General features: G+C 42.1%; 1 protein-coding gene and 1 long non-coding RNA gene across 2 annotated transcripts in view; one reads left to right on the top strand and one right to left on the bottom strand.

The window, feature by feature from the left end:
• The first annotated feature begins 1972 nt into the window (after positions 1-1972).
• Positions 1973-15335, top strand: LOC135575581 (uncharacterized). The gene is made up of 3 exons (XR_010466588.1): positions 1973-7750; positions 10378-13196; positions 14062-15335. It is a non-coding gene; the product is annotated as an uncharacterized LOC135575581 (long non-coding RNA).
• Positions 15336-15476: 141 nt separating this feature from the next.
• The window catches only part of NTSR1 (neurotensin receptor 1), a 54063-nt gene continuing 43658 nt past the window's right edge, over positions 15477-25881 (bottom strand). Inside the window, exons 3-4 of the mRNA XM_005499589.3 lie at positions 22446-22536; positions 15477-20128 (exon numbers count right to left, since the gene is read on the bottom strand). Coding sequence (XP_005499646.1) covers positions 19879-20128; positions 22446-22536 — 341 coding nt within the window. The 3' untranslated portion in view covers positions 15477-19878. The remainder of the gene's footprint in view (positions 20129-22445; positions 22537-25881) is intronic.

A 25881-nucleotide genomic window follows, 5' to 3' on the forward strand; every position in this document is an offset into this window, starting at 1 on the left:
GCAGGGAGTGGATTGCTAATTGCTTCCCTGCTCTCCACCCTCCCCCGGGATTGCCCAACGCATCCAATTCACATCAGAAGAAGCAAGCGAACGGCAAAAAGCTCAAGGGTTCAGCAGCTCCTGCTGTGGGTGTCACTGCGAATCTGGGAGAGCTGAGGACACGGGGAGACAAACCTGATAGATGACAGAAATTGCAAAGGGCAGCGCATTGCCCTAACGTAGTTTGAGCACTGTGAGGCAACCTGCATCTTTATAATTACATCTAAGGATCTTCCTGAGATGAAAGAAGAGCCTTTCACTGTGCTCAGCAATTGATTAACTCCTTTTGCTTTGCACCTGTGTTGTTTAATCAATATAATTAGAGCTGAAGTAGATACAGGTGCCTTTGATTTGATAATTTGGTAATAGTTGGTAATCACATACCTAACATTAGTATATATAATTTGCAGTAAGTCTCTATGCATATGAACTTGACATTTTGCCCTCATATTTGTAGCCTGATCTGTGGGTCAGATGCAACTGGAGAATTGCTTTCAAGAGGCTCTTGAAACAGGCTTTGGTAAGTCTGAGGGCTCTGCTCACATGGTTCTGCATGAGAGATTAATAACACTAAGAGAGGTTTTATGACAGTCAGATTATCAACAAGACACGACAAGAACTGTTTGGGTCATTGAGAATGAAGAGGCTGTGAAAGTCAAAGATACATGTGAAATGGAGTAAATACTAGTGATCCAGAAAATTAAACACATGGAATTCCTTGTATGATATTCTTGGCCAAAACAAGATCCTCTAGATATTGAGTGCCAGGGGTTTTATGCATACACTTCTTTCTTTGCATGATTATACCAGCATGAAAAAGGCTAAGTGTGGATTAGTGATACCCAAATAAGCTGAGAGCCTCTTGGCAGCAGAAACTTTGATCTTTCCTGTTCCAAACTTGTGCCATTTGTTCCTCATAAACCAGCAGCAGCTGAGGAACTGTTTGAATGTCCAATGTGTAGCAGAACTGAAATAACCAAACCGTGATGTTGGCAGAGCAGTGTCAGGAAGGTCTTGTCAAGATCCTCTCACCATGTAGGAGTCTCTGATCATCAAGTCAGCCAAGACCATGTATATTGTAGCACAGCTGACACCTCATCTGTGCCAATCAGGTCAGGCAAATGCTTGGTCAGTTTTCCGAGGGCTGAGCAGAAACCAGATTTCAACTGAACAAAAAGATCTCTGACAGGCCACTTCAATAATTAAAACAAAGGTTTTAGCTCTTCCTTTGCAAGATAGTTACTCTGAAATGCTACAAGTTACATAATTTTCTGTTATTTCAGGCTTCTTTTTCTTTTTTTTTTTTTTTTTAAAGTGAATTTGTTTTGTCCTTTCCCTTTAAACATATAGCTTCTTTTGCTATATATAAATCCATACACTTAAAATATGCTTCCTGAAGGGACTTAAAAATCAGGAAGACCCAACATAAGACATGCACAGAGCATCTATAATACATACATATCACGTGAGTCAGTTGAAAACAATTTGTCACCTTGGGACAAAACTATAGCTAGGAAGGAATATTCCATGAGAGCACAACGCATTGCTGCTGGCCCGACTGTAAGCCCACAACTTAAGAAGCCTTTTAGTTTATTTAAATGCCACATGCCTGATTTAAGGCAAATTTGGCCTGATCCTGAAGCCTATCAGAGATGATAGGAAATCATCCTTTGAATTCAGTTGGCTCTGACCCAAAATTACAAGCTGGTCTCTTACAGTAACATTTGTGCCACATTCAGTGTCACTGACCAAGAGTATTTATGTATTATAAACGGTCTCTTTACATTCTGGATTCGAGCTTTAGGCTGTGCTTGCTGACACTCACCAGAATTCATAAATACAGACTCCTCGTGTATTTGACCTCAGTTTTCAGTGTGAATGTGTGGTAGAAGTGCCATTTTTGAGGCTTCCACTTCTGAATTAATATGCTTGGGATGATGCAGGAAAAGGACCTCATTATGAAATTTTGCTTTACAAAATCATGTTGTCAGTATCATTTGTGATGGGAACTTCAGAAAACTGGTTTTAAGGGCACGGAGAGAGAAAAAAAACAAAGAATTGGATAGTATATAAGCAGCAAGAATAAAGAAATAAGTAACGGAGCTGACTGATAAATAAGCAAAGAAAAAGCAGATCTGTAGGCAAAACTGGGTAAACAAAATAAGTAATCACTTCTCTAGGCTGGCTTTTCAGTAAAAGATCCTTTCTTCGTGTTTTTAAATCCTCACTGTACTACAACCTGATGTTAGGACATGCTCTTCTTCCAGCCACATCAACATTTATTTAATGGCACTTTTAAAACTGGCTAGATGTTTTTGTCCAGCTTCATTTAAGATGCCCTCTGGCATCCCAGGAGCCACTGGTGCTGCCCTGAAAACTGGTACTTCAGTATTTCAAGGACAGCTGAAATAGCAGGGGAAGACTGATGTGTGTTCTTACGTGTGCATCTGGAGTCTGATGAAGAGAACGAACAGAGCTGATAAAGGATGCTCACAATCAAATCCAGGCCACATAATAAAATCGGGTGAAGAACAGACCTTTGCCCTGAAGCTTTAATTCTTATTGGCAAAGAAAAGAGAGCGTTAATGCAATTTCACGTACTGCTACCTTCGCTCACTTCTCTTCTTCAACAACAAATAAACTTGTGTATTTGTGCACATCAGAGTTAAGATTCCAGGAAAAGGGATTCAAAATACCTGTTCCTCTTCTGCATGAATTCTAACGTTGGAAGCCTGGCTTTAGATCTGGGCTCACTGAACGTCTCATAGCTGGTTGTTATGGCAGTATCTACATCTCAAAGACATTCTAACAATATTGAGAGAAGGGAGAAAGAGGCAAGATCTCATCAAAGTTGTTTTTGCAAAGACTGAGAGCTGGGAGAAGGGCAGACCTCTGTTTTACTGTGGATGCAAACCAAAGCTGCACAGGTTTTGTTGCCATCAATGCCTTAGACAGTGTTTTACTGTCTAACTTCAGTGTCACCATCATCCAACAGTGATGAGTGCAGGCTGGGCCACTTCTAGGAATATAATAATAGACACTGGGATGTGTTTGCTAACCAGGATTTGCCCGTGATGGTAAAAGTTAATGTATAATTGTCCTTGACTGCATAACACACATCATCTCATCAACCACCTTACTCATCCAAACCCTTCAATCAGTGAGTGCTTGTTGGATTATTCCTCCTCTGGTCCTTCTGCTGCCAATAGTTTCTACATCAGTTTGTGGGTATGGCATTTTTGTGTCAATGGTATTGCTTCTGCTTCTGCTTCTGCTTATGCCAAGTCATCGTTCTGTCTGGTGAAAGACATCATGTTACAGCTGAAAAATGAGTATTGAGAATAGTAATCACTCCAGCACAGGAATATGAATTTCTACTAATCCAAACAAGGATCCAGTGCCCAAACAGTTGGGTTAACATAGCTCCACCGAAAACTGGTCAATTTTCAGCTGAAAATTGTTCAGACATATTCTCTCCCCAAAGGTGCAGAATTAGATGTACTTCTTTTACTTTGATAGGCATCCATTCACATTGGCTCCTCCTGATTTTAAAATGCTGCCAAGAAGGTAGGATTTGCCCAGATCTAAGCTGGGCTGTAGCCCTGCTTCATGTAGTGCAGTCAGGGGTGATTTTACCTGTTTGGGGTCTACGGGGGGAGCAGAAGGAGTCTGTGTCTGGTGAGTGCCACTAGAAAAAAAAGCATATTGTAGCACAGAAGGGTTGTTTTTTTCCTGTACAAATTGCTTCCGTTCCACTTTCATAAGTAAACAACCAGCTACAGAATTAGCTACAGTGCTAAATGAAAAAAGGGAGTTGAAAGAGAGTAATGTAGAATAATTGAACAGGAAGAAAGGAAATATGCATGTAGCAGAACCTGAAAAGGAGAAAGAGAACTAATTAAATGTAGTATAATTAATTTCACACAATGTCCTTTAGATGCTGCATCATAAAATGTTTTGCTAAATGAGTGCACCTAGAATCAACTACACTTTCAGGAACTTTTTTCATCTCTTTTGCTCTGGATTATTGTTTTGGACCTGATGCAGAGAGCTGTTGTGAGGAGAAAACATCAGAGCTCACCAGGTCTTGCTGAGATCAAGGTGAAATTCCACCATTTCAAGCAAAGAACAGCAAAGTAGGCAGGGCAAAGAGACCAAAGCTCTGGTGTGGGTGACAAGTCAGAATGCAAATTTATTGTGTGCATTTGCAAGAATCCGTGCATGTTTTTTTGAGGTATGCATGCAACACCATGATCTTGCAAAATGCATGTCTGTATGCAGATACATTGTAGGGGACGTTCCAGAGTGCACATCTGTGAAAGTGCCTGATGGTCTCTTTGGAGCTTAGTACCATCATAAATGTAATCCTTTGTCCCATTTTGGCTATGCTAAGCTGGGGAGTAGAATCTGAGGACTGACTTTAGTCCCCCTAATCACTTCTTGATTTCAAATGTCAGGAGCATACCCCCTGTATCAGTTTCCAAGAGTGCTATTCAGAATATGCAGCAGATTCAAGGATAAAAAAAACAGTGTAAATTTCGTTATTGTTGGAGGAAAAATATTGTGAGTGGAGTAAACTGAGAGTCACTGGAGAATGATGAGGCTGAAAGGAAGAAATGAAGTATGTGAGTGTTCTTTTAGGACTCTGATAACTCTGCACCAGAGGTTTTGTGCAAAAAAGCAGAACTCAGGAGCATATTGCTTCCTGCTCTGTCTCTGGTCTTCAGCAAACTGCTTGATTTTCTTCTAACAAAATGTGCAGCCATTCTTTTCTGTGCTTGTGCATGAATTGCAGACACTCCTGGGAGCTGCCATGCAGCCAAGCAACTGATCAACATGAGTAACTCAAGCACATGTGTAACCAGTTTCTCTGGTCTCAAGCTTCCCATGTTCCAACCTGCTACATCTCCTGTCCTTTTGATACCTGGTGGCTGATACCCATCTCAGAGAGGCAGATGTTGTAGGCAGAAATCTTCCCTTTGGCTATGGATAACTTTTCAGCCACTGATTGTTTGAGTCTCTCAAATGAAGGCAGGCTTTTCCTTGGCCAATGTGGAGAAGACTCCCTTTTTAGTATTATGCAGTAGTTAATCATCCATCTCCAGGAATAAATTAGAATAACAAGCCAGAGCAAACCATTTTATTCGTACTCCATCTTAGCAGAATGTCCCTCAGAAGGGAGACACACTCCAGTGTTTCTGCTCCCATCCTACGTCCTCCTTTGTTGTCCATAAGGGGACTAATTGAATCATAAGATGCTTCGAATGTCAGTGCTAATCTCCTGGGTCATCCTCTCTACATGGGATATAATGAGGGTAAGTAGAGCTCTAGCTGCTTACATTATAGCCTGTGACTTAGGAAGGCATTTCTTTGCTCCTCAGTAGGCTTGAGGTTGCTACGTTATATAGTTTTCAAAAAAAAGCAGTTATTATAAGGCACTGTTATCTCCTGTCACTTTCAATAAAATCAGCTTGGCTTTCTGAAAGTCCTACGAGGAAGGAATCAGGATGAAAATTCATGAGTGCAGACTAAGAGACATTGGCAAATAAGACCTTCTGTCAGTCATTACTCGGCAGATTCTTTTTTTAGGGAGGGAATGAGTAAGCTGGTGTTAGGGGACCCTGCTGTGTGATTTGCCAAACGTTTCAAAACGTCAGCCCTACATGTAATGACCGGTGATGAATGCAAGCTATATTAATGAGCTTTGCACTGCAGCAAGGTGGGGTTACAACAACAATGCAGCTCTGCCTGATGATGTATATTGGCTTTGATCACCAGGCCATGGCGGGTCCTTTCAGGAAAGAAGTGACTGTCATTAACTGGGAAACCTTTTGAAAGGCTTCGTTGCATAAGATCTCTCATGTGGGCAAGGATGAGTGGGCAGCATCCTCAGAAGTCCTGGTGGGCATCCCTGAACAAACACTAAGTAGAAAAGCTCCTGACAAGCCCATTAGATGGATAGAAAGGGCCTCTTTTTCTTGAGTTGAGACTTCTTCACTGAGGTGAGATTGCTACTGGGGCCCAAGGAAAGCCACTGGTGTCATTCTGTTGTTACTATGAGCAGGGACTCCACAGCTCATGTTAACGCTTTCCCAAGGAGGAAGAACTCATGGTGTCATTGCTGCTCTCACACCCATAAGTACTATTATCCTTCATGTCTTAAAGTTAGGAGAAATTAAAATGGTGACTTGATTCCTCCTGCCATCAAAGAAAGTTTCTGGCTGAGCAGAGATTTGAGTCCATCATTTTACGTACCAAGAAACTAAACCCTTCAACACCCATGTGGCTAGTTGACCATGTTTGCTGATGTTTGCTCTTGGTGTCTGCATGTGAAACATTAAACCCAAATTGCTTCTAACTGAGCAGGCTTCCAATCTCCCAATCTCTCCCAGTTGTTTTTCTGGAAAAGTTTCCTGTCTCAGAAAAAGCTCCATCCTGCAAGCATTGGCAGCTCTGCACCCTTACCGACTTCAGGGTGCAGGGCTAATCTTGCTCAGTATCTTGCAGAGCAGAGCTCATCAGGGAATTTTAAAACATTAAGGTCCCTGTGATTCATACCGCTGCAGCAGTAATTTGAAGCACATTTATTTTTCATGGGGTTGTTGTAAGTGTAGCTGAATAATAACATTGTATGGAACATGTGTGTTTAAATTCAAACTTGACCTTGGGAGGGGTTAGAACGCATCTTCTGCTTTTGTGTCAAGCCTGTCTGATGATGAATTGGCAGGACCTGCCTTTCTGACATAGATATTTTCACTTAGATCCATTTTAGTATTTTATAGAAAATTGAATTTTGAAGCCAAATGACCCATCTTAATAGGCTAATCCTTGTCCTTGCTTTGCTAAGCATCAAACTGAAATAGCTTATGTCTTTCTGAGACATTTCATTAGCATCTCATGGGAAAACAAGAGCAGACGACTGCAACCAGCCTCTCTGCAGCTTTGTTCCAAACAGTGTGGGCAGCAGCGTGGTGGATGTGTGGTCCCACAATGTGTGCGAGTAGAAAGACTGTGGCCACTTTACCCCCTTAGCTGACAAATACCTCAGCCCAGTCCCAATTTAAACAAGAGGGCTGTGACACCGAGGAGGCAAAGCTGCTTTGGCTCACTTGCCCTGTGTCAACACCAAAAAGTTACTGCAATGGAGTGGGGAGAAGTGAGAAACTTCTCCAGAGAAGCTGGGCGCCTGTGAGTAGGGTTTTTTTTTAATTGCTTTCCACCTGTCAGACTTGTCAGGGATGAAACTGGATGTTTGCAAAGAGGGAAAAAGTCCTTCCCCCTCACCAACCCCCACACCTCCTCCCTCTCTCCCCTGGCCTGTCTCCAGGCTCCGATGTGACATCTGAGCAAGTTTATTTTGGCATCTGCTGGCAGCAGGAGAGGAGGAGTTTGTGAGAAGAGGCATCCCACGGCTCGGCTTCCCAGCGGATATTTGGTGTCTGAGATGCGTTTGGGAATAATTTCCTTTGGATGCTGTTAAGAATCTGTTGTGATCCATGCCCTGGCATTTAAGCTCAAGTAGCTTTTGAGATGCACTAGTGCTTTACCAACAGCTTTGCAGGTCTGCACAAGTGAGGTGACGTGCTCAGGATGATCTGTCCATCTTCAGTAAGTCCCAGGTACCACAACATTGCTCTGTGAGGAATAGTCATCAGCTAGAAAAGAGAACCAGCCAAGGTGCTTACCACAATAATGAATAGCCAGTGCATGGGTATGTATTTTTTGCTTTTTATCCATTTAATCCAATGACGCAATAATGACTTCAGCTAGAGGCAGCAAGGGGAAGTGGGAAATCAGATGTTATAACTGAAGCTGCTCCCAGCAGTGATTTCAGTGGTGAAACCAAACTGAAAGAGGACCACAACTTCAAGTGATGGGGAAAGTGATTTCGTAACTAAAAAAAAAGGGAGGAACGAAAAAGGAAAGGCATTCCTCTTGTACAGCGTTGTCACCTGCAAGGTCTCTTCCACGAAATTGTCTGAATGGGTGAAACAGAATGTATCAGTCCAGCTTTGTGCCAACAGACAACTGAGATGACAACATTATTAGTGTTCTCAGGTCAAACCTGTCATGTTGAATTAACAGTTCATAAGGCACAACAAGCACTGTTACCCCGTGTGAATCAGAACTGAGACACCACCTGCACAAATAATTGTGCTAGTTTTGAATCAACAATGAAAACAAAGGATAAACAATTATCTACTTAAATTCTTCGTCCTTTTTGGTAACATCATTGTACAGAGTAATTGGATTACCTTTGTCTTTCCATTTGTCGTGGGGTTTATAAGACACCCTTTCTTCCTTCCTCCCTCCCCATGCATTTGTGTGCATGAACAGTCTTTGCAAACAGCCTCATGTGCCTCTGTCCCTGCATTCAAGGATGGGAGCATCAGTTCAAGATGTCTCACTCCCCAGCTACCTGCGTCCTGGGGACATCAAACTGCAAACTCTTGATGTGGTTTAAATGGGGACAGTGAGCTGCCAGCCAAGGGGATATAGGGTTAATGATTATAGATTGTTGGAGATGTTCACCTGAAAAGTGAGCTCCTCTTTCAACATAATGCATAAAAAGAAGCTGATGTGTGCTTATTTGAGTGCTGTCCTTCAGATGAGCTGCACAAGCAAGATCCGTACGTGGCTGCTCATGATCTCCATGGTGGGGCTAGAATATCTGTCCATGATATCTCAGTATTTTCACCTGGTTGTGCAAGATCAGTTTTGCCTGTCTCCGGTTTGCTTTCTATGTGTCTATGCAAATTTCACACATCAACTCTCAGTATACAGCATTGCTCCCAACACAGTTTTTGATTTATTTGAAATGAAATCCACTTTTCTGCATCACAGTTGTTCTGGGTACATCTGGTTATGATGAGGTCTCAGTGTCTGACTTTTGAAACATTCGATTTTGTAGTAGCACAGAACAGTTCAAGGGAAAATAAGGACTTTAGCTATGAATATTTATGGTTAGAGATGAATTGTATTTTAGATTGCAATTCATTATTGTTGGCAGAACAGTAGATAGAAGCTAACATTCAATTTAATTGAAATATACTCTCTTTTTTGCCTTGACCAGTGAACAAATTTATCTAAAATCTGTATACTGTAAGTCTCAGTATTTAATTCTCATTAAAGTTACAGTCTTATTAAAGAAAACAAAGCCGGGAATAAATCTGTTCACAGTATCATTAAACCAGAAATATTTCTGCTCACAAACAGTAAAAATGTAGAATTGACTTGAGCCATTTTATAGATCAGATGCTTGGATATAAGCAGAAACACAAATTACCCTGAATTTAAACATTCATGGGGTGTAACCACAGCTGCTCGAGTGAAACTTCTCCTTGTTAATCCTGAATAAAAGGAGCTGGTTGGAAAGCTGTGGATATTAGCACTGGAGATGAGGTAAATCCAACCAAACATGCACTAGTTTTAAGGATCCGGGAGTGATAATTTTTTACAAATTTAACATTTGAAAATTAGGGATGGTGGTGAAAATATCTGTGATTGAAAAGATGGACGTGGGAAGCGAAGTACAGGTGAAGATGTGGCTTGATGTGTTCTCCAATTGTATTTGGCAGCAGAGAATCTTGCAAATCTCCCCAAATCTGGAAGTTTAGCTCCTTATTTGCTATCCCAGTTCTCTCTCCTGTAAGCCAAGTGGGTGTCCCATTCCTCAGCCTCCGCAGCATCAGCTCAGATCCTCTTTGTCCTCTTCTGCTGTCTTCCCCCACTGACTTTCCAAGTGTCTCAGCAGCTCTTCCAGTAGCTGGGTATATACAGATTAGAAACTAAAGGAAGGACATGCTTTCAAGTGGTCCAAGGAACTGCTACTAAACAGCACAGAAGTGAATTTCATCTGAGCAGAAGGGAAAATGTCCTCAGTTGCACTTTGGAAAAATTGCTCGAAGAGAGAGTTGAGAACAGTTGAAAAATACAGAACTCTGGCCAAAAAAAAGAGACAGCAATTGTGGGAAGAAGCATGTGCTGGGAGACATGAGCAAACTTAACTCTTTGCTTCTCTTCTTTACTCTGATGCTTGGTGAGGGGATGCTTTACTGAGCAGGTTAATGGGGTTGTACCCTTGCTTTTCCTTCATCCCACTGCGTTGGGTGCATTTTCTGACCAGCCCTTGTTCCCTTCTAGTTCATTCTGATCATGGCCTTATTCTGTATTTTTCTGTCTGTGCACAATTAAACAGTTTCCTGAGAAATTGCAGTTTGTGCCTCACAAGAAGTAGGCTCAATTCCAAATAAAAATGCAACATCCTCAGCTTTATCAGTTGTTGACACAACAGAATGTCTTTCCCATCCTATGATCTGATTCAGTATTTCATTTCAGTCCTATAGCTCCTAATTCTCCATCGCTCTGATGCCAACTGCTAAGGAAGTCTATTGGGCTCATCGAAGTCTTGCTGTGACTCACAGCCCCGTCTTACTTAAAAGAGCCTTTTCATGTTGATCAAGACAACCAATCTCCACACCCTACGATGCCTCCTGGAGAGATGGATAGAAAAAAAATAGGCAGACTCTGAGCCCTGGAGGCAATCTGCAAGGAAAATGAATAGCACAGGAGGATGAATTGTCGTAAACAAGCGGGAGTGAGATTTTGGTTGAAGAGAAAAGCTTTTGATTGATTTGTGAAGATGCAAAAATCCAACAGGAGGAGAATGTTTGCTTTTTTCCCTTTCCTTTTTCCGGTGTTTTTTGTTGCATGCTGATGTTACTAACACAACTATCTGGTCTCTGGGAAAAGTCTGAAAATCCTTTTGATGACGTGATATATATAGAAACACAGAAAGCAAATAGAATTATTATTGTGCAGTTATTTCACCTGTGCTTTCTGAAGACATTTGGAGTCTTTTGTACCTTTTATCGTACATCATAAGCTGGTATGACACAATCTTCCTCACAGTTGAGCATTGAAAATCAGTAATTTTTGGATGGCATGCATTTCAAGGGGGGCCAAACAAAGCCAGATCTTTTCCCTGCAGAAACCTTTTCTGCCTCTATCTCTCTGTACAGAGGTTCATTAATTTTGCATTTGCCTTCCAGACTGTTGAGTGGAGCAGAGATAGCTCTCCACCATTTCTATTTTAGTGTTTGGCTATGGGTAGCTTTGGCTTTCCTATTCACCATGGGTATAAATCTGCCACTCACACCCCGAATTATTCTTCCTCAAGCTTACTGATGAAATGTTTTCCCAGAAGACAGCACTTCTTCCCCAGGAATCAGATTATAACAATGTTTCACAGATCAGAGGGATTTCTACCAGTTAACTGTACTAAGCCAAGGACATTGCTCTTTGGTGAGGAGCTGGTTTTAATGGTGTCTAAATGGTGTTAGACTGGCAGCATGAGAGCACGTACTGTGTCTCCCCAAGTCCATGGAAACTGATTAAGATACAAACTGAAATCTGAAAAGGTGTTTTGTGAAGTCCAGTGAGCTCTATATGATAAATAATATATTAAAAAGCAGTGAGGTATGCTGTAATAAACACTTTCCCTCCTTGTCCTTGCAATATATACAATAACCAAGAGATATTGTCCTGTACTCAATCAAAATCAGGACCAGAGTCTTTGTTCCTTCCAGACACAAGCTACGAACCGTGATTTCTGTTTAATCTGATCAATGCCTCTGGCATTTAAGATTGGCTGTGGAGCTGTAAACATAATGAACTGCTTCATTTCCACCTTGCTAAATGATGTTTTTAAAAAAAAGCTTCAGAAAAGAGAAACAAACAAAGCCAGACTGGGTCACTTAAAAACACAAACTGTGTTTCTTTGCAGATGCAGACTGTTTTATACCAGTCGTGCACATGGGTCTTCCTCTGCACTCACAAACGCTCCACACATTTGTATTTTCTTTTACTTCAAAAGTCTAGAGCAGCGCTCCCCGGGAAGGATGCTCAGTTCTCTGGGCAAGAAAATTAACCAGTCTGGCTGCCTTGCTGTGGTGTCATGACCAGGTTTACAATCCCTGTACCTTTTGCTTGTCCTAATCCAGATCAAGCCCAGAGGAAGGGGTGGGGTAAGTCTCAAGTTCTGAGTCAGGAAACACCATTGGCTACAGAAGGCTTTTTTCTGGGATGGTCACAAGAAATCTAATTTCATGCTTGTGAGGATGGCAAAGATAAATTAATCTTATTGCAATCTGACTGTCTGAAGGAAGGCAAAAATGATTTATTGCGGTGATGTGGAACTTTGTATGAACACATATTCTGCGTGGGAGCTGTATTAAAAATGCTGTTGACAGTTGTAGCTACTTTTCAAGTGGACAGAAGGACTAGAACATTAAAAATGTCAGGTGTTATAGATTACATTATAGTTCCCCATGGCAGTTCTAAGGTCATTCCTGTTTAATGGATTTTGTTCCTATTTGGGCATTTTTAAAATTCAGAACACAATACTTCAACTTCTGCAAACTGTATGTTTTCTATGTGGAAACAAACACCAAGGATAACAACACCGTCAAGAGCACTTTGAAAGTTGCCAAGTGCCAAGGTTGTTGCTGTTGCTGACAACCAGTGAGAAGCTGCTTTTAAATGGTTGAATGTTGGCATGTTTTGCGAATATATGTCTTGGAACGGAGGCTTAAAATAGCTCATGGACTACCTGGTTATGCTGAATGAAGGGGAAGATGAATCAGAGTTGACTGCGCTGGCAACACTGCGGTTTGAATCTCTGGTCTACAAGAAGATTTCATTACAGTCTTTGAATGAATCCCTTAAGCTCTCTGTGCCTGAAATCTATACCATAAAACAAGAGCATCCTTCCAGCAATGAAGGTACGGAGTGTTCTAGGTTGTTAGCTGTGTGCTAACGCTGTCATATCTGAATAATTACTGCTATTACATCTTGATTATGTTCATGAAATGTTGGGGTGCTGCAGTGCACAAGTGACTGTGTACAGCATGCTGGTACAGGTTGGTGAAAGTGGCTGAGTGTTTGGTCTCTGTCTGAGCCCAGTGGGGCTATTCCACAGAAAACGTGATTTCAGAGGAGCGAACATCGCATTGTGCAACCCACACTCTGATTATTCAGAGCTCTGGCCCTGGGACTCTTCCCTTGCATGTTTGTCTTTGGCAGAGAGAAGAACCACAGACCTGTGTGATGCAGTGCTGATACCTGCTCAGCCCTGAGAGGTTTATGAAGAAAAAAGGGTATGTGAATGTTTTCATTGGAGATTACATAGTTAAGGAGTAATGATGAGATACAGAGCAATCAGGCAGCCTGATTAATTATGATGTGTTTTGGTGGTACCCGAGGGTGAAAGCTGTGTTGCAGGAGTGCTGGATGTGCCCTTCCTGCTGAGCAGCTTCCAAAGACAGGAGAGAGGAGAAGCAGAAGAAAGGAACAAAAAAAACCCAGGCTACCTGGTTCAACCCTTAATGCGACTGAAGCACAATGTGGTCTGTCTGTCCTTTCATCTTCATCCTACGTTTCATCAGGATGAGGGAGGATGAAATGGTCCATCCAAGATAGTGATGTTGCTCACAAGAGAGGAGTTCCTTCTTCTCTCAGTACCTTTGCAGATCATGAAGCAGCAGGTCTCCCAGGCTATAGGTTCATAGTTATTCCTTTGTGTAACTTCAGTTTGCAACAAAGCTGAGACATCTCTCTTCCACAGAGCAGCAGCAGTGTGAAAGCAGAGTCGACTGTTCCTGCTTTACAAGATGGTTCTACATTTTTGTGTTAAAAGGGTGAAGGATTTGGCTTCCCCTTTCTTCAGGATTTCATAGAAAAGCAGCCAAGTGTAATTAAATATAATATCACTGCTAATACAAACCAGCCAAGCCAGCCAGTATTTGCAAGAAACGGGAAGAGCTCCCCACTGAAAGACCAAAGATTTATAGTGAGTTTATGCATGGGTACCTGTGTGGCCATTCTACTCACACCTCGGATGATATTCTGACCAGCTCTGAGATACTGAAGTTTCATTTCAGTTTTTTTGACTCTTTCCACTTATTTTACTTTCAGTAAGTCTGTCTTCAAGAATGACACCATTGTGTTTTTCTCTCTCTTTAGTAGCTGTGGTTCCTGGTGAGCTCAGCTGATGGGTCCTCAACTTTCTGTCACCGTTCTTTACCTCTGGTGTTTGGCTGCATGAGCCCAGGGCTGGGCTGGCAGCTGGTGGAGACTGGGCTGACTGGTGTGTGCTTTTCCCCTGGAAAACAACATCAGCACTTTGGTTTGGACACCCCACAGCACTCAGAGCTGTGTCTGTGCTCCTGTTCTTCTGGAGGGGTTTTGCACTCGACTGCCCAAAGTCACTTCTCGGTCTGCTTCATCCTTCACAGCCCACAAGAGACCTGTAACAATAACCAGGATGAGCTGCCTTATTGCTTAAATACCCTCATGAATATACTCCAACCTCATCTACGGTTCAAACAAATTCAATAAGGCAGAGGAGGATTTAAAGACATTTTAAATAAATTAACTTCTGGGTGGATGTTTATTAAGTTTTATGATGCCATTTACTTAAATGTAACACTTGTTTCAAAAGGCGTCTGAAATTTTCCTTTTGTGAACTATGGAAATTACTTCTATAACTGAAATGAGAAACATGGGCCAAATTGAAAGCATTCCTCATTGCTCGAGGCATAGTCCTTGTGCCTTTCTAAAAGAACAAAGAAATTCATTGACTCTTTATAGCCTTTTTCCTTTGAATTGGTGGGGTGTGATGTGATGCCCAATTACATGACATTGGGTGAGAGAGAGGGTTGCATGGAAGGATGGAGAAGCTCTGTTTCCCAGGAATTTTGCTTTTTCAAGGAGTCAGCCCTAAGCTAGAGAAGTCATGAGCAGAGGGCAACATTTTTCACTCCAGCTTTAACATGGTCTATTTTTCTGCACAAGCAACGGAGACTCTGCTGGGAGCATCCTACCCTGCACAGAAATCTCCTGCAGCCAGAAAACGAGGACATTGCCACGTGTTGTGGGTTTTCACTGCTGAAGATACGAACTGTGGCTCCTTAGGCAGTGGACTGAAAACGCACCTTTTAACAGAGCAGGGCTGCATACCAAATAAAAGTATCCATAAAATGAACTATTTGATTCTTTAATAATTGATGGTGTAGGGACAATAGAGGCTCCTGCCCTTCTCATCTGGAAGCAGCACCAAAATGCTTTCAGAGAGCAATGCATTTCAACTGGGTTTTAGAAGATGAATTTTCCAGGCATGAATGATTCCAAATATTTAAATGTTTTTTTGTTGTTGCTTTCCAAGCAAACTTTCCCTCTGCCAGAAATCGAAACAATTGGCTTGAATGGCTAAAAACTATGAAGATTTTGTGGATTTTTCTGGTGCTCAGCTGAGCTGTTTCGTGACAGAACTGGGAGCTACAGGGAGAATGCACCAGTTTAGACCACAGCCAGATACCCTGGAAGCAGGTTGTATGATAAAGGCGCAGCTGCCTTTTGAAGCATAACCAGTCCAAGAATTAAATTCGGATATTTATTTCTTAGGATAAATAAATGACAAAATAAAATAAAATACCATATAGTACAAAGGCTATATCAGGAAGCAACCATTTCATTACAGTTTGTTCAGTAAATACAGTATCAATAATAGCATGTTACATTGAAAGAGTGTTTCCCATTGCTACACAAAAGGATTTTACACCCTCTTCCTTCCCTTTGTCACAGAAAATATTACAAAGGAGACAACGCACTTTTAACATTCAGGTTTGTTTTCCCATTGAGCAACAGGCCACAGAAAATAAAGCACATCAATATTTTGTATTTCAGAAAAAAAAAATTAAAAAGAAGGTGCACTTCAAAAAATATTTGTCATAAATACACTATATGCAGGACTATCAGGCGGCGTGGCTAGGGAAGGACTCTTGATCACAAAGCCAGGACACAGCATCATGAAATTTTTAAGTAGCAATTTCTGTTTTCCACTAAACGCATCTGGACTGAGAATAGAAGAACTTGTTGAGCTGGAATGTTAAGAAACAGACATTCTAGCAGACACAGCTTTGTTTAAACAGCTACCAAACACCACAACCAGGAAGGTACCAGACTGACACTCAAGGCATTGCACGGGGAAGCTCCAGCGCTCTCATGCCATCTGGATGTCTGTCCCTCCCCAGGGCAGGTCATGACGACAGACACACAGAATACGGGTTCAAACTACAAAGTGAGCTGTTTGCAGCAACAGCGCACCCTGGGTCTGCATTTCGCTGAATGTTTGATGCTATAAATGCAAAGGTCCTGCTACCACTACAGCACGTGTTTGACTAACCCGCCTCACTGACTTTTCCATTTAGTTTTCTCTTTTACAGGCGCAGTAACTGAAGCGAGGGCTCATGCACTTTACAAAATGAAAAAAAAAGACAAGCTCAGTAGAGCATTCAAACACTGATATGTACTGGGCTTTGGTGAGAAAGTTCTGTCTGGGGGAAATTTCTGAATAGCATTAGGACTTTGAAATCCGATTTCGCATGCTGCCAAATGGGTGGCCCTGACAAGAACACTGTGAAGAGAAACAAAACCTCAAAATAATATTTGAAGAGGTTGCTTGATCAACTCCCTTCAGATGGGAATTTCTCAGAATCCATCTGGCAGCACTTCACATCTGTGGGTTCAACAGATTTTTTTTTTGTTAGTCGAAACAAATAGTTCAAAACACTTATAGGAAATTTGCATAGATTAAGAGCGTGCCGCACCAACACTCGCCTCCCTGCCCCAGCTGAGAATTCCAACAAGACTGGAATACAAAGCATGGGAGGATGAGTTTCGCTTGCTGGCAATAGCTACTTATGCTCGACTAGGTTTAAAGCTAAACCTTGTTGGGTTAGTAGTTCAACCGTTGTTAAAAGGCATGCAAAGAACCATTGTTCTATTATGTGCTGGGCAGTTTGTACCTTTTTCTTCTCTATGGTATCACACTTTCCTTTATAAAATCGTGAGCTGTTGCAGTGAGTTATCCTCACTTCTTCGAGCTCAAGGGAACTAAATCTCTAGGTTGAACATAGCAAAACTAGGTGAGGAGTGGGGAGATGATGAAGCCAGCTGTAACCTACACTTCTCAGCTCAAGGTAGTCAGATTTGTTCAGTGGAAGAGGTAGCTTTGAGCTGCAATCTCAGATTAAGGCCATAGACTCAGGTCTGCTCCCATGTTAAACTACAGGAACAGAGCTGTGGATGCCAGCAAACCACTTGGATAAATCCCCACACACAATCAGCTCTTCAGGACTCGAGTGGCCCAACAAATGTTGTGGAAAGAGTTTATGATAAGTTTGTTTTCTCTCCAGCTTGTTCCCATTTTCATGTCAAACCAAAAATAAACCTACCAGTTTCTCTGAGCTGTGATCAAATATTCTCTAAGTTGCCAGCGTATGTCAGTAATGAAAATCTAAGCCAAGCATCTTATGTGAAACAATTTTTTGTACAGTGTTTTCTAAGATAATCAAGCACATTTCAGCAGGTTGGTGTTGAACAAGTATATTAATAATGTTTAACATTTCAAGAGCAACTGGACACGCAGGATGTTAAATCCTAATGAAAGTCAAAGCAACACACAGTTACAGCTTCTGTGGGAGGTTTCAGAAACCACCTCCCAGCTGTTGGCTCTATTTAGAAGTGAAGTTAAAAAATTTGAGTCCACTCCAGAAACACTGGAATTATCTTGCCTGGAAGGCCAATGTTAAGTGTGTGATATTAATACTCCTCTTCCTCTGCTCATCATACCTGGACTTTCCCACAGGGCAGTATGTCCAGGTCTTCTAGAGCTTCTTTTTCCAATCTGCCCAAACCACTTCCAACACACACACTCAAGTAACATTTGCTGATTCCTCACAGATTTCCTTCTAAAGAGACCAGTCCCTCTTTCTCTCTTATTTTTTTTTTTTTTCCATTACCTGTTTTTCCTGCCAAAGAGGAGTCAACTGTTCATGAGCAATGAAAGTGCTTTGTTAAATATAATCTCTACCCTCTGTTTGGTACAACCAGGGCAAGAAATTAAAAGAAGGCATGACAGGACAGAGCTTGCAGTTTGGCTGAATCAGGAGAAACTAAAGCCCCACTGATTTCTATTTTTGAGCCCTTTCTTTTGGAGTGGTTCTGTACTAGGCATTAAAATAATTTCCCATCCTTGGTAGGTGTTGTTGGAGGTAATGGCTGATGGTAACCAGGTCTGTAGCAGAAGTCACTGGTACCCAGTGGATCAGTAACTGGTCTCCATCATTATGTGATGGTTCACCTGGGCCAGATCCACATCTCCAGCATTGAGACTCCTGTCACATACCAAGGGTTCTCATTAGTTGAAAAGTGACGGGTTATGGGGAAAGCCCAGAAAGCTGAAATGAGCCAAGTGGCTCTTTTAGTTTCTCATCATAAAGAGGCAAGTGCTGCTCTCCTAGTGAAGTGTGATGTGAGAGGGGACATAAGGTCACCACCAGCAAAATCACAGCAGAGGTTGTGCAGGATCATTTGCTGGTTCCAGGTTCATGCAAGTCACCATCTGGTTTTGTGACAGTGGGGACAGCCCTTCAGCTTGTCCCAGAGGCCTGTGATCTCTGGTGCTAAAGGCTCTGGAGCAATTTGCTGCATCACATACCAGGCTGTTAGATGGGAAACCGTATGGGAGAAAAGCTCATGCTACATATCTTGGCCGGCTGAGAAATTTCAAAGAGAATTTTCAGATCTGTTATCTATTTTTTTTTTTTTTCTTCTGGCTTGCTAAAAGAAAGTTGTTTTAGAGCTAAGACTCCCAGATCAGAACTTCTTGTGTTCTTCATTTGCACTATCTGCAGATTTGTATGTGCAGAACAAGGTGCCAACAGGTCCAGTAGCAAAAAGAAACAAAAGGTAGAACAGGAGGCCCTGCTGCCTACAACTGCTATAACATATGAGACATCAGCCTTGTGAAAATGCTGAGGAAACAAGTAAAACCGGAATAAGAATGGGAAAGATTGGGAGGTCCCACAGAATTGGGGCAAGTTGCTCTTATCTCAGCAGCCTGGAAGCCTCATGAGCCTGGAGTTTTCTCACCTCTTAATGCAGGTCAGCTAACTGTTCTCCCTGCTGAAAAAATAGGATTCGGCTGTATGGCAACAGTAAGATTTTCCATTTCTGCTCATTTTCAGCATTCCAGCTGGGCACAGTTTCTGCATTCTTTGCCAGAGACTTAGATATTTATTGGTGTTTAAGTACCAATACCAGTGAGAGAGGGAGTTCACCGTGCCAGGCACTATATACGCCCTAAAGTAAAAGATGACTCCTCATTTCTCCAGGCCATACCCACCCCAATCTAGGTAAGGCATCATCTGTTGGTATTTAATTTCAAGGAGCCAGAGTGGCTCTCTTGAGCACCTAGGTCATATTAATAATAATTTAGCTATATTTCTAAAATAACCACCTGGCTCCCTGAGTTTTCACTCCTTGTTCATTGAACATCCCATAGATGAGTATGTCCATTCTCCAAAAACATCCCTTCTGATCAAACCTGCTTTCTCCTCATCAGACTCTGCTTGGTGCCGCCAAGAGACGTGATCACAAACCCTTGGATGTGAACATGGCATCTCTGCACTGAGAAAAGGATGAAATGCAGTATGATTTTGCCTAAGTTTAGCATATTTTGGCTTCCCAGTTAACACTGCACCTGGATTTATGCCAGACTGAAGTTACAAAATGTGTAGACATTACTCACAAGAGGCAAGGCCAATGCTTTAAAATAACCTCAAAGTTACTGGCAGCACAAAGCCTATTTTTCCAACAAAAATGACTTTGCTAAATGCACTCGTGTTATGTGAATTTGGAGACCATGCATGAAAGTCACAGAGGCCTCTCTCAAGTTTTGACTCCACAATTAAATGCATTTCCCTTCCTCCTTTGGCTTCAGTATGTAGTTTCCCTTGTGACTTGGCTGGAAAACGTGTGGTTGCTGGAGATGCTGTTGGATTTCCTGGTGAAGGCCAATCGTTTCTTCTTCTTCCTCCAGGGCAGGCACAGGAGTGTGAGTGTAGAGAGGAAGATCTGTCGGAAGTTTGCAGACACCAGGTTGTAGAGGATGGGGTTGATTGCTGAACTGACGTAGAAAAGGACATTTGTCAGCATGTAGAAGTAGTGGTAGAAGTTGAAAAGGAAGCTGCAAGGACAGATGAAAGATAAAAATCTTAAGTAGTGTGTGGAGAACCAAAATAATTTAAAGTCACAAGGGCGAGAAAAATATGAGCTAGCCTTTCTTGGTTGGGGATATGGTCTTAGCAATGGTGCATGAGCCACCAGGAAAACATCTGTGTTTTCAGTGGGAGCTGGACAAATGTCGGTCAAATGCCTCTACAAAGGTCTTACCCCAATCACTAGCAGAAACTTATTTATGACCTTATGCCATCATATTTACCTCATGCTTTCATTTTGTCCTTGAAAATGGCATTCTGGAAACTGAGAAGCCAGATGGAAATTTGTTTCTGTGTCATGCATATACATTAGCTTGACTTTTCTGGCTGCAGTTCTGGTCTACAGAGCCTGCAGAAGAGCCGAGATCCAGTAACAGATGCAGTCACCCTCCCCTTGGCAGTGAGAGCTGTACCAGCTCATTCAGAGGTCCCTGGGTTGGGATTTGTCTGTAATTTGGGAGAGCAGTTTCTATTCTGGGGGCAAGTTGATGATAGCATGTGTTCGAAACATATCCTGACCATCAAATATAATGTTTTCAAATAGAATTTATTGAAAATGCTTAGAGTATTTTTTTTTAAATTTTCTCTTCTTTTGGAAATCTCTCTCCTTGGGACAACTGAGATCAACAGCTCTGAGCTGGCAAAGTGTTTATAAACAATGTGGGTCTCATTTTCAGGAAGACGTTCCACAGGATCATTTATCTCCATGGAAAGACCTTTTTGTTAGTCTGAGTACTGTCTAACAAAAGATAAATAGGTGTGTGCTGGAGTACATCATGAACACCTCCACACCCCCTCCACACTGCCAAGCACTGTGTGGCCCTTCCAGCTCTTACAAGCAGAGTTTCTCTGTGTATTTGTGAAGAATTAATACAGCAAAAATTTCTCTTCTTCGAGGGTAGGCACATGCATTCATAAATGAACACGTCAAGCTGCTGCAAGCTCTTGATAAGCTGCTGTACTGATGCTTCACCATTCATAATATGCCTGTAAATTCGATGTTTGCCTAAAATCAGTCATGGCTTTTGAAAGAAGGAAAAAAATGTTAATGCAAGCACAATGCATAAATTCACACTAACTGCAGAGAGACTTCTCTACCCCTGTTGCTCAAAGCAAATGCAGTTACTACATAACTGATTGCTGCTTAAGTGCTTTTTGTATAGGAAAGCAAACAAGAAACAACAGTTTGTGCCAGTGTGTGCCTAGAGTTCTCTTCTCCTGATTTAAGGGAGGGTTTGTTTTTTTACTGTGGATGGATGTACAATTCCATCCAGTAGACTGCTAAATTATTATTTTTTGCTCTTGGAGTTAAAGAAAATTTAGTGCCTCATAGTTGTTCTGCTTTTTGGTGTTGTAGATTATTTTTCTTTTTCTGTTCATTGTAGGAAACAGACTTGGTCCCTGAGAGATGAGGGAAATAACACCATGGGACGAAAGACACGTTTTTCACTGAGCGCATCTCATGGAGTCTCAGGCTACCTGGGTATATACCCCCAGACAGCATTAGCATTTAATTGCATATCTAAAATGAATCATCAGTTCCATGGCTGCTTTGCTGAGAAACAGAGCTGTTCATGTACCCTTGCACATCTGTGAATTGTGCAAGTGTGTTTAATGCAGCTGTGCAATTATCCCTAAATTCTCTCAGAATCTGGATATTTTCTAATGAGTGGCAACTACTAGAATTTAATTTTGATCCAATCCCTGCAAAACCCAGTAAATAAGCTGCCCCAGCCTGGGTAAGCAGCACAGTTATCTCCCCACTTGTGTAATCCCTCCTGTCACTAAGGAAATGTGGCATCGTGAAGCTAAATTGTGCGTTGACAGGAGCTGCTCCATCTTAGAGCCAGTGATCGATATCTACATCATGGAGACAGTGATCCACTCCAGATGTATAAAACCCCCCTGTCCAAATGTCATTTCATCAAGGACCGCCACAGGTGAATATACATCACTGTTGTTAACAGGGCCAGGTCTGTGGTCGCAGCCACAGAAGAAGGAAGGGGATGCAGATGCATTTCGGTTCAAGCCAACACTTCCTTCACCCACATCTGGGGGATTTAATGATAAAACTGGGACTCATAATTCGGCTGACAATAATGGTAAGGAATGCAAAAAGGAAAAACAAAACAATAATTAGGAGGTTGAGGCTTTAGCCCCTCATGTGGAGAACGCCTTTGCTCCCAGATCCCTATTTCCATCCCCAATTCTGCTCCTGGCAGCCCCAGCCTGACCCCACCACCCCTCCCAGCACAGGGGGAGCTCATCCCCCACATTGTGACTCACTCTGTCCAGTGACTGGAGGGGACATAGCAAAACATGAGACGCCGTATGTGATACGGGAGCCAGCAGACCACGAAGGCAATCACCACAGCACCTGCAATATATGAAAAAAGCCCATTACTTTTCGTAAGCAATTCTTCACTGGGGGTGAAAAAGGAACGTGTCTGTGTGGTGTTTAGCGCTGTAAACTGTTTTCCTAAAGCCCCATTTTGTTCTTCTGTTGCCATTGTGCAAAGGATTAATAACCCTGAGGGACAACTAGCGTGCAGATGTCTACAAAAACAAGCATAACAGAAATATTAGAAAATAGCTGTAAGTACAGGGGCAGTGACATTACGAACAAAAGAAGGTATGATACAGATAGAAGACTGCTGATGCCTAGTTCAGACACTGGCGAAAATAAAATCGTATTTGCATCCATCCTTGTGTTTCATGCCCTTGTGGCATCGGGTATTTTGTCCAAAGTACTTGCAGAGACAGTTAGTGTGTGTTTTTCATCCAGGTAGACAAGGATCCAGGGACACTATAATCCCATTACTTTGTTACAAGGAGCCACTGGCCGCAGTCCCTGCAGTGCTGGGGATCATTAAACAGCCTCGGGAGCTGCTTTCTGGAATCAAGACTCATCCTTTTGTTCTGCGTTTGTGCAATACCTGAGACAGTGATTACAAGACATTTGGGTCTGGATATTACCATAATAAAAATGATTAATACAAGGCTAAGCAGAGAAAAGCAATACATTTTTTTCCTTTCCAGATTCCTGCCGAGGGATATCAAACAAAGGAAAATAAAAGGCAACAACTCTGAAGGATTAAAGTGCTGTTTGTCAATTTAGATTAAGGACTAGATATAACAGGCAATCAAGAGAAAGATTTGTTTCCTTTTGTAATATGCATTTCTACCTCTGTATGAAATGACAGGATTCTGGCAGAATCCTAGCAGGAAATAAAGAAATCTCAGTTAAAACATAACACAATAAAAGACAAGAAGAAAAACAAGGCTAAATAAAATAATTATGTTAATTTTTTATCCCAAATTTGCTCTACAGAGAATAAGGGCCGCATCACTCTTGTCCTTTATGTGACCTGTAAAGGGCTAGGGAGCAGCAAAGCTCTTTTACAGAGCTACGCACCACCAGTGCAATGCGGATTTGGCATGTGGAGGCAAAAGCTGCTTTTCCTTCTGCTTTGGGATTGAAAATATTTATGTGGATATGTCCCAAACCCAGATGCTGTCATCCCGCAGGGACTATGCCATAGCTCATAGAGGAGATCTGCAGAAGATGTGTTTTTCCTTGAAAAACACAGTCCAGGAGGAGCAAGTCTGGCCGTGGTTGCATCTCCCCATCACCGTTTCTCAGCCAAGAGGCACAGGGGAGGCTTCAGTGACAAAGTGGGGAGGGAAGTGTCTGTGCCCTATTTTTGTGGGTGTCATCACTAGTGGAGTCACTGCCTAGTTTGTACAGAAATTAAATAATTCCTGGTGTCTAGCTCTGTACTCACAGCTTTACTTCCACTCCATATGCTATCTCTGTTCTTAAACACAAAACTAACAATGGAAATAGTTATATTCTTTTAGCATCAGACTGCGTGATGTATGAGAACATCTTCCAGGAATGCTGCAAAAATAATTTATTTGATCAAGTTTTAGGCAGCTGAAGGGACAAGTTTTGGAAAAAAGGCTAGAGAGTCTGTTTTTATTTTCTTGTCCAAGTGAATTCATTATTTCAATCTGAATATCTTTGGCTGCTATATGGTTATTGTGATTGCAGATGTAATTCATCACTAGATGGCTTGTGGCTCTTCAGATGCCATCAAGTGAATGAATTTGACCTGTGTCAGATCCTGCCCTGAGGAGCTTTGTTGGGACTTTGATGGGGACAGCTCAGAAATTACATGTGGCACAGGAGAAGCGAGGAGATCCACTGGGGATCTCGGGGGCAGTGCTGGATGCCAGCTTTGCTCTTTCACATTTCTGGGCACCTGTATTTGGCCACCTCTAGAAATTAATTTCTCTGTTGGATGGACCTTTGGTTTGCCCTGCATGGAGCACTCCACCCATGATCCCCCAGGAGATGCCTCCAGGGGCTACAGGAGAAGCGATTCTCTCCAGTCTCTTCCTCTCTATCCATCAGCCTTGGGCCAACGGGAAGGAGCCAACGTCACAGCTCCTGTCCATCTGCTTTCCCAGTGCCTGTGCTGGATTTTCAGGCTGTGAAAGCAGCTTTCCAAATGGTTTCCAACACAAGTTCATTTGTGCACATCATAATTTTTGCAGAAACCTCCAAACACTGGCACTTTCCAGCTGCTTACCCCTGAATGCAGCTTTTTAAGAACAGCAGGATCTGGATTCTTTCTACAGCCAATTTTAAGTGTCTCACACATCTGCCTGTTAAATTTACCAACACGTTAAATGAAAGTGGTTTTCTCCTGGTGGAAGATCTCTACTTCTGTTGCTCAGAAAATGCTGTGCCAAATAATACAGAGGCAGGGATCTAGAGCAGTAAAAACACGTATTGAGAGAAATACCTGTTTAACCTCAGCAAACCAATAGTCAATTAAGTAATCTCTGGTAATTCTATAATATCACATGCAATCACTCTGCAATTAAAACTCTATTAAACACATAACTAAGTGCATTGGAGACACTTATGGTCTGATTTTGAAATCCCAGCTGGATAACACGCTGAGCATTTCTGTGCTGCCAGCCCCTGCCACGCAGATTAGGAGACCCTGACCTGTATTTGTCACCCTTAATCCCTGTGTTTCAGTTTTATCATACAAGGGATGAAGCAGATTTAGGGTGACAATCCTGCCCTCTTGGGTCCCCTCCCCAGAGATAGATTTGAAATGTGGGGATGTATTAACTTTCATCTAACACAGGGTAAAAATGCCCTTTTCTCCCAGATACCTGGTGGCTTTTGCTGCTGTATTCTGTCTCTCTGAGCTCATGCTTATCAAAACAGGTGAGTTGTAAAACATGTGATGGGCAAAGTGGCTGCCAAAATTATTTTTGTTATTGGCTCTTAAGACCTGTTCTCCACCATCTTAAGGCTTAACAGAGGGGTTTCTTTGTTCGTGCAAAATGGAGCAGGTCAGCCTGGTGGAGCTGAGCACAGCAGAGGAAGGATTAGATCCAATGTGTGTTGGGGGTGACCGTCCAGAATGGTGTTTGTGAGACTGGAGATTTCCTGCCTCTATTTTTTGAACTAAAAATAAACCAGATACATCCCCCACTTCTAATTAATTCAGTGTGGTCTTAATAGGAGCAGGCCTGCTCCATGAACTTCTGATATTTCCCACATTTGAAAAAATGAGGTGCTAAACCCATGGATCAGCCCAGGGCTGGGGAGCAGAGAAGGGACCTGAGCAAGCCGACTGGAAAATGATCCTTCCACTGAGCTGCATCTCCCTAAATCAAACTCCCAATGTAAACACAC

Source organism: Columba livia, chromosome 16 (assembly GCF_036013475.1).
Source record: "Columba livia isolate bColLiv1 breed racing homer chromosome 16, bColLiv1.pat.W.v2, whole genome shotgun sequence".
Taxonomy (NCBI): domain Eukaryota; kingdom Metazoa; phylum Chordata; class Aves; order Columbiformes; family Columbidae; genus Columba; species Columba livia.